The sequence below is a fragment of the Asterias rubens genome, chromosome 4, assembly GCF_902459465.1.
Source record: "Asterias rubens chromosome 4, eAstRub1.3, whole genome shotgun sequence".
NCBI lineage: Eukaryota > Metazoa > Echinodermata > Asteroidea > Forcipulatida > Asteriidae > Asterias > Asterias rubens.
In genome coordinates, this window is record NC_047065.1 from 3,417,596 (window position 1) to 3,427,386 (window position 9,791).

At 40.4% G+C, this 9,791-nt stretch overlaps 1 protein-coding gene across 1 annotated transcript; it reads left to right on the plus strand.

Moving 5' to 3' along the window:
* The first annotated feature begins 6,909 nt into the window (after positions 1-6,909).
* Positions 6,910-9,149, plus strand: LOC117289471 (glycoprotein 3-alpha-L-fucosyltransferase A-like). The gene is made up of 2 exons (XM_033770609.1): positions 6,910-7,083; positions 7,855-9,149. The coding sequence occupies exons 1-2, from the start codon at positions 7,072-7,074 to the stop codon at positions 9,085-9,087; spliced, it is 1,245 nt and encodes a 414-aa protein (XP_033626500.1). The 5' UTR covers positions 6,910-7,071; the 3' UTR covers positions 9,088-9,149.
* The last annotated feature ends 642 nt before the right edge of the window (positions 9,150-9,791 follow it).

Sequence of the window (9,791 nt, forward strand, 5' to 3'; positions counted from 1 at the left end):
CTATAGGGCTAGACAATGACCATACTTTTTAAGTTACTCGCACACTTTATGACGCTAATTTAACAAAAGCATCAATTGATTTGTTTGCCTTTACCCAACCTGGTAAATTAATATTTGAAGCTGTACTACCAAAAGAGTTACGAAATTTACTCTTATCCACAAAGAGGTTCACACACGTTAAAATGAATTTAGGCTTTGGATGTCCCCCGTTTTTTTTTTTTTGGGGGGGGGGGTGGGGGGGCTCACCGGGCTAGCTAATCCATCGTGCTCCTCATTTATAACTCTCAACTCATGAGAAGGTATACACATTCAAACCGGGGACCTATAAACAAAAGGAAAGAGTCCACGATTTGGGAAAGGTCCACAGTTGTAAAACGTGTACAAAACCAACGGGAGCTGTTGCAAAAATTTACAAGAGGGACAAAGGGAGGTCCAAGGCGTTTACAAGTTTATGTGAGTGGCCCTACCGCATGGGATGGTTCTATTCTGACCATCAGGAATTATGTGTGAACAACACTAAACAAAGATGGTGTCAGAATTATAGATGTGGTGATTAAATTTTGAGTTTTAAAATTTTTGACCTGTTTTTCCCCCTTTAATTTGCAGCCGGGCTTTGTGAAACAGCTTCAGCTATTCAAAACCAAGATATCAGGTAGGTCTAATTTTGAGTAATTTCTAAGATAACTTGTGAGTGTGCTCTCTTGGTATGTTACTTGACAATATTGTGTATACTTTCTTTACGATGTCTTCAGATTCGCACCACTCAGCTTCAGACGAGTGTCAAGGAGCCGGCAAACATCTCTGTCAACCATGGGAATTACATCAGGCCTACGAGGCTGGAAAATACCCAGACATACCTTCTGCTATCAGCTTCTGGTACTCTACACTCGGTAGCAAGGTCATGGTGAGTGCGACTGGACTGACCTACCAAGAGTACCATACACCAGATCCAATCATTGCGAGTCAGACCTACACTGTTAATGACCATGATGGGCAGGCACAGGCTTGCTCTGACTTAGACGCTCACCTCTGTACACTGCCCGAGTTGAATGAGGCATACTTGAGCGGCTACCGACAACCTGACAGCAGCCAATGGTTCTATTTCTCGATACCCAACCGCGACGCTCGACTGATCACCGATGGATGCATTAATTACTCAGAGTGCTATGAGGGCGTTGTGTCCAACACGCCGAGGCCAGATCCATCCGGTCCAGTCCTGTGCTGCCCAGTCCCGAGTTCAGAGAGTTCTTCTCCTGCCATGTGCTGCCCCGGGCTCATCAGCCCTCGAGACCCCATCATCACAGAAGAGGTGTACGCTAAGGAAGACCGTGATGGGATGGCGAGTGCTTGCTCTGCTCTGCAAGCTCACCTATGTACCCTTGCCGAGTTGAAAGAAGCCTACCTACAGGGGTACCGTCAACCTTTTCACCAACCCGACAATGTCTTGAATTCACTCTGGCTTTATTTTGCAGAGCCCAACCGCGATGCTAAACTGTATCCTGACGAATGTGCAGTACATACGACAGGGCCCGTAGTTGAGTGTTATGGAGGCATTGTGGCACACACTCCGAGGCCAGACGACTCTGGTCGAGCTTTCTGCTGTCCGCAACTTCCGTAATGAGGGACAGGTAACACAAACATTGATAAAGGTAAAAAGAATACTGCAACTGTGTTGTTCCCTTCCCTCGAAATAATGTCACGTTCCCCCTAGATATTACTTCGTTCACCGAAATGTTAAAATGGTGTCTGATGCTTTGCATGGTGTGAATATTAAGAAGTAACTATAAGTACGAAATAGTACACTTGCGAGTATACTACCATGTATAATATCTCTTTTGAGGGAGTGCTAGCTATGATGAAAAGAGCCGGTGTCGCATGCAATTCTGCCTCTATGCAATACTATTCGGAGGACATTATTGCATGTGCAATAATGTCCGCCGGATGATTTTCCATATGCAATCGTGTCCGCCCGGACGCTGCTGCAGAGTGCAATTGTGTCCGCCCGGACACATTTGCATATGCAGTTGAGTCCGCCCCCGTGCAAAACCATCCTTGCAGTTAAACGCCCTTGGTCGACGGAACATGTTCGCCTTTTCTTTTTACAAGCTAAGGGCATGTCATGGATAACATGGCAAAATATGTTCGGCCGTTAGGTATTCGCTGCCATCATCAAATACGTGATGCATTACGTAGGTTCAGTGCGTGCACGCATGCTTTTACGCGCGCACATACATGCATACAGTCATGCACATGTCCACCGGACTATTTTTGCATAGCCCCGGACACGTTTGCATATGCAAAAGTGTCCGGAGCGGACAGTATTGAATGGCGGACACAATTGCCTCTGACACCGGAATAGTCTCGACGTTTCAAAGTATACTCAGTGCTTGTCTTCAGGAGATTGCTGGACTAGTGGTGGTTTGGCTGAATTATTGCTGGAGGGATGCACATTAAATTGGGTGGGAAGAATCCAACTTGTACATCCCTTCAGCGATACTTAAGCTCAACCACCATCAGTTATTCAGTATTCCCCTGAAGAGTAGCAGAGTTTGATATTCGAATCGTCGAGACTACGTACACCGGCTCTTTTCAATTCGATTCAATTAAATTCAATTCAATTAAATTCATTTCAATTGAATTCAATTAAAATACACATATATTTATTGTTAAACTTCCCAAGAAAAATATCGACAATTACATGTATAACAGAGTGAAGCAAAGATATCATTAAGTGTAGTAAACATAAACAGCAAACACTACTTCAAAGTAGTATAAATAGTTGTACTCCTCTTCCCCTGAAATGTAGTCGTTGTTCAAGACTCTCCTGGATTTGTCTCAAGAGGGCGCGCTATCACCCCAACGCGCTATCAACCACGAACAGCTATCAACCAAATACCGCTATCATAGAGAGTCTTGAACCAAGACTACCTGAAATGTTATTTCGCCCCTTCGAAGTAACAATTTGAGTGTTTCGACGCAACGAAGTGATCGCGGGGAATGAAAGGTTATTTTGAGGGAACGAAATGTTTCAACTTCTTCTTTACGTTGTCAATCTTATGTATTACCTGTGTCCATTAGGGGCTCCGTACAATTATCTTAATCGCGTAAAAAAAAAAAAAATAATCACGGCCAAAAGAAAACTGTTCAACACTTAATTAAAAAGGAAAGGTTCGTAATGTTTACCTACATAACGTTTACCTACATTTCAATCGGTTTTTTTTTCTTGCCTTACTACAGAAAAGCAAACTATACTACTATGGTAGTAGACACTTTTTTGTTCATGCACAATGTTCCGTTTAGAACTAAAGCTTATTAGTTACACAACACTATAAATGTTAACCACATTACGCCAGCTGCGTCAAGTTCACTGGTTGCCTATTGATTCGTTAGTTTCATTTTAACATACAACGCTTTAAATGGTTTAGCTCCTAATTACATTGGTGTTATCATGTGTGTTAAGAAATAATCCACGTTCTAAAAATGAGTTGTGTTTAGCTTTTCCCACGTTACAAACATTGGGTGACAGATCATTTTCATAGGATGCCCCCACACTATGGACTGAGCTGCCATCTGACATTCAACACTTTCAATCCATTGACATTTTTAAGGGAAAAGTGGAGACTTATCTTTTTAATCTTGCTTTTGTGTAAGTTTGCTAGTCTGTAATTTGTCTGTACGTTTTATCTAAAATGTTTTTTAATACTTCTTGTTGATGCATGATTGGTCATTATTGTGGAAATGGCGCATTTTGATTCTCGAATTATTATTATAAGTATTGTTACGAAGTACACGTACAAGCTTTCATAAAACCCTGCAGACCGACACACAATGTGTATCTGTTCCAAGAACACGAAAAAAGACATGCCCTAGCCGACAATGTATACGCTCATACAAGACGTTTAATATAATTTCACATGTATGTGTACACACGAAAATTTGGCATTGAAATATGATGCTTATCACTAAAACTACGATGAACATTGTAAACAACAACAGTGTGCAGTCTCATTTACATTTTAATGATACCACAACAAATATATAAAACACGCTTATCAAGGGGAACATACCATTCGGTTGTTATAAAAACTAACCTGGGGCCAATTTCATAGAGCTGCTTAAGCAAAAAAATTGCTTAAGCATGAAAATAGCTCGCTTGTTTTACACATGTTACTGGCCAAAATGCCATGCCATATACATTGCTTGTGACTGGTATTTAGCTGTTGTTTACTTAGCGTAACAATTGAGTGGAGTCTTGGCCGGTAATCTGATTTTACTAAGCAAGGATTTTGTTGCTTAAGCAACATTTTGTGCTTAAGCAGCTCTATGAAACTGGGCCCTGTGAACAATTCATTTCTAAATAGCGTTTTAAAAGATATCGCTGAAAATCTGGAAACGTATCTGACAGAAACGATTCTCAGATTCAAATTCTTGGGGATAAAAACCGACATAATTTTCCTTAAAGACACTGGACACTATTGGTAATTGTCAAAGTCCAGTCTTCTAACTTTGGTGTATCTCAACATATGCATCAAATAACAAACCTGTGAAAATTTGAGCTCGTTTGGTCGTCGGAGTTGCGAGATAATAATGAAAGAAAAAGAAAAGAAAAACCTTGTCACACGAAGTTGTGTGCTTTTAGATGCTTGATTTCGAGACCTCAAATTTAAAACTTGAGGTCTCGAAATCATATTCGTGGAAAATTACTTCTTTCTCGAAAACTACATTATTTCAGAGGGAGCCGTTTCTCACAATGTTTTATAATATCAACCTCTCCCCATTACTCGTTACCAAGAAAGGTTTTATGGTTTTATGCTAATAAATATTTTGAGTAATTACCAATAGTGTCCACTGCCTTTAAAGCCATTGGACACTTTCTGAACAGAACAAAAATTAAAAGTTCTCAGATTTACAAATAACCTACAGGGTTTACAGAAGGTAATGGTGAAAGACTTCCCTTGAAATATTATTCCATGAAATGCTTTACTTTTTGAGAAAACATTAAAGCAATATCAATTCTCGATATCGAGAATAACATATTTATTTTAACCACATGTCATGACACGGCGAAACATGCGGACAAGGGTGGGTTTACCCGTTATTTTCTCCCGACTCTGATGACCGATTGAGCCTAAATTTTCACTGGTACACGACTTTTTTTGTGGGCCTTTGGGACAATACTGTTTACCGATGTTGTGCGATTGTTTTAACCACATGTTTGTACTTCAATGTGAACAGATTCTCAAAACGCTTTATACTGTTATGTGACTACTGGGTGCGTTTTGGCAGTCGTAACCAAAAACTGTTTCGCTTGAAATTGTCATTGGTTAAACACTCGATCAGTGACCGAAACAGTAAAGCCCGGTTCATACTTCCTGCGAATGCTTCGTAATGGAGCGCGTACCGATTGTTGCATCACCAACAGTTTGTATGATGGCGTAGTGATGTTATGAAGACTAATATTAAGAAAGTTAATTTACTGAAACCAGTATGCAACCTGTAAGCCTGGGCCCAATCTTATAGAGCTGCTAAGCACGAACATTAATTTTTGCCCAGCAAGAAATTTCTTCCTTGATAAAAAACCGGATTTCCAACCCTCTATTTGTTGCATTTTGCTTGTTACTGGTATTCGGCTGTTGTTTGCTTATCCTGAAAATCACGTGGATATTTAAATCGTGTCTTTATCAAGGCCAAACATTCATGCTAAGCAAATGTGTGTGCTTAGCAGCTCTATGAAATTGGGCCATGGTCTGGGAGGTTGGAGTCTCGGAACTTTTAGTTTGTCTATATGTGTAAGGTAAGTTATAAATTAATCAATTAAGTTTCAGTGCCTATGTTTAATTTGAAGTTTTAACCAAGTTAGTTGTTCATACCATTCATTTTAAGAGTGATTAACAAAACGTACACATTCCCTTTATGTGAATCTAATAATTACATAATTCAGTGTCAAAAGAAACTATGGAAATGTTTGAGGCAAAAGTTTTGCTTGCAATACAAATAAATACGCAAAATGAGACTCACCAAAGCTTTATTGTGATTTTTTTTTGTGCAGCGGTTGTTTAAGGGCAGTGGACACTATCGGTAATTACTCAAAACAATTATTTGCATAAAACCTTACTTCGTAACGAGTAATGGGGATAGGTTGGTTATATAAAACATTGTGAGAAACAGCTTTTTCTGAAAACGTAGTTTTCGAGAAAGAAGTTATTTTCAACGAATTTGATTTCGAGACCTCAGAATTAGATTTTGAGGCTTTCTCTGTGAAAAACAATAATTGTTTCTCATGGTGAAAACCCAATTATTGGGGCTTTTTTTTAAGAACGACTTGAATACAAGATTTATGTAAACAAAACTGTACCATATCCTTAGGATCTGCAGTGAATATTTCGCATACAGTCATGACATCGTGATGTAGAGGGCAAGTCGTTAATTTCAGCATCACTTTGGCGTGGTTGATTTTAATGAGTTGGGTAGGCGGGTCGGGGGTCGGTGTTATACGGATATCTGTCCCCGGAGCATGTCGGAAATTCACATGTACAACCTACCTCCGGAATGGGTAAAGGTGGACACTTTGGTATAACCGTGATTGATATACAGCGTCTACCTCTGAAATGAATGGATGTGTACTTACCGAAGGTCATGGCCACCGAGGTGAGGGGACTACTCGTTGTGTGACAATACACGGTGGTCACTGAGCTGGAACCCAGCTCTATATGGTTTGAAGCGCACAACAGTTTCCCGGTTGAACGAACAACTTGGTTTGCAGAAGAAAAGAAAAAAATGCATTTACTAAACATATTCAAATGTTATAAGGCTCGCGGTAACACAATGTGTGTATGTGCTTGGTGGGTTGATTATATTTTTTTCTTTCCCAGTTCCGAAAAATCTACTCCACGGTGGTAGAATATAAAGCAAGAAGTTCAGAAAAGAAGAAAATAATGGTATAGTCGGCAAGTAGATTCACATGGTGTTACTACAAGCCTATTTATCAATACCTCAATATGTAATGCCTCAAATCCCACGGCATTTTGTTTTGAATAACCTCCTGTTGGTGCTATAGCATTCAAGCTCAAAATGGCGACAGCGGTAAGTGAAGTATTCTTTAACACATTACTCGCAGTGGTATATTATTTCGGTACTTTTTAGTTACTATTTGAATTGCTTTTCGAAAGTTAAATGTTTTATTTCGTAAGCGAAAAGGCCCTATAAAGGCCATTTTGTTAAGTGTATTTCCAGCGAGAAACTTTTCTGACCATTCCAGGATCTTCTGCTCGGAAACCAGTCTAATCGTCCCAGCAAAGTTGCCCGCAGGGTCGCCCACTACAAAGTCGCCCCTAGCAAGTTTGTCCCCTCACTTACAAAGTCGCCCCGCTCAAAGTCATCCCCTCACAAAGTCGCCCCTGGCAAAGTCGCCCCAGCCAAAGTTGCCCCGATATTCGCTTCTTTATTGGGGCGAGGAATCAGGATGGTTGTTTACTTTCCCTTTGTTTTTGTTTTTAGAGTGTTGTTATAATTGTTTAAATTTTCAAACTACTTTATTATTTTATTTAAGTACTGGTTGTCTTTTTGTATTCAATTCCAAGCCCTTCTTGACATTTTTACTGTTTCTTTAGTTGGGGTGATGGGATGTAATTATACATTATTTACTTAGTTTTAAGTTACTTGTGAAATCGAGTTGGTCGATGGGCTACTCAGGATGTGACACAATTAAAGGTAGTCAGAGTTTTGTAAGAAATGTATGCTCCAAACAAAAATATTTGTTTAAAATGAAGGCCAACACTCATAAGACTTTCAATCCACACTTATTGTAAAACTATTTTTTCCAATACAGTGTTCCATTTTATTTTCTGTCTTTAGAAACAAATCTTCTGTGGCGTTTTCAGTGTCGGTCTGATTATTCACGTATATTACTTGTTGACGACTTTACCAAGCGTCTATAAAAGTGTAAAGATGACGAACAATCACAAAGGTGCTCATGATCCGCCTCCTTCACGATTATTCCACAGCAAAGTACTGTCCACAAATACCAAATTACTAACAAGTGATCAAACTACCACCGACAAGAAGATTTCACCGAACTCTTCAGCATCCGAGGGCCAGTGTCATTACAGGGTCCAATTGATTGGAAGCCGCGGGTTTCGAAGATTAAATGCTAAAAACATACGTTGTGCCAATCACTGTAATCTTGAGCTCTCAGTCGCTGATGGAAAGAAACTCCTTGAAGGGATGGATGCAGTTGTCTTCATTTTGATGACCACCCTAACGCGCTTGGCCGCACCCGCAAACCCCACCCAGGCGTGGATATATCACTCACGGGAAAACCCGCGAAACGCCGGCAGAGGTTTCACCCTTCCAGTCCACGCCACCTGGACGTACCACCCGGGCTCTGAGATCAGCGCTCGGTATGGATTCTACGAACCAGGGGTGCCCATGACAAATCAGACAAAATCACCCGAAGAATGGGTTGAAGGAAAAAGCAAATTGGTCGCGTGGATATCCAGTAACTGTCACAACACTTTCTGGCCAAGGACTGCCTTTGTGCACGAATTAACGAAGTTGATTCCCATCGATATGTACGGCAGATGCGGGAACTTAAAATGCGATAAAACGAGGAAATGTTCGGTGGACTTGTTGCACCAATATAAATTTTACCTGTCATTGGAGAATACGGAATGTGGTGATTACATTACGGAGAAGTTTTGGGGGAAACCGCTCCAGCAAGGGGCTGTCCCGATCGTCAACGGCGCCCCCAGGAAAGTTTACGAGGAACTTGCACCGCCCAACTCATTCATTTACGTCGGTGACTACAAGAACATGAAAGAGCTAGCGGATTACCTAAAACTGTTGGACTCCAAACCTGAGCTGTATGCCAATTATTTAGAATGGCGATACAAGGGTAGGAGCATTGCAGTCCCGAACCCAAGGTGGACCCCCTCCGCCTTCTGCAAAGTTATACCGATAATAGAGAAAGTTAAACGGGGAGAGTTGAAGAGAGTACCGGTTAGAAACAGCCAATTCGCAAAATCGTGTAGGGCTCCAAACAGGGGTCAACCAGTGTCAACTTTCGGTGTAAAATGGGTCCCTTGGTGAAACACAACAAAAAGCATACAGGGTTTTTGAGGTAGGTTTATTGTTTTTGGTTTTTTTAACGTAGGCCTAGTGTTTTAATTGTATTTAGTTTTAGTGTTTATATTATCTTAAAGGCAGTGGACACTTATTGGTAATTACTCAAAATAATTAGTATCATAAAACCTGATTTGATCAAGAGTAATGGGGAGAGGTTGATAGTATAAGACATTGTGGGTAGCTCCCTCTGAAGTGACGTAGTTTTCGATAAAGTAATTTCCCACGAATTTGATTTCGAGACCTCAGATTTAGAATTTGAGGTCATGAAATCAAGCATCTGAACGCACACAACTTCGTGTGACAAGGATTTGTTTTTTTCCTTTCATTTATCTCGCAACTTCATCGACCAATTGAGCTCAAATTTTCACAGGTTTGTTATTTTATGCATATGTTGAGATACACCAAGTGAGAAGACTGCATGGTTCTTTGACACTATTACCAATAGTGCCCGTGTCTTTATAAGCGCCATGATAATTTATAGGTTGCGTTTTAAATCCAACAGCTCAACAGTACGTTGCTTTGGCTTGTGGTTGCGAATATAGTTTTTCCCGGTCAATTTAATTAAAAAACATTAAATTGAGGGCAAAATGTAAAACCGGACTTCCCGTACACAAACGTATGATATCACGTGAACATTCTCGTGGAATTTTCTAGTTGTTGGGACTGTG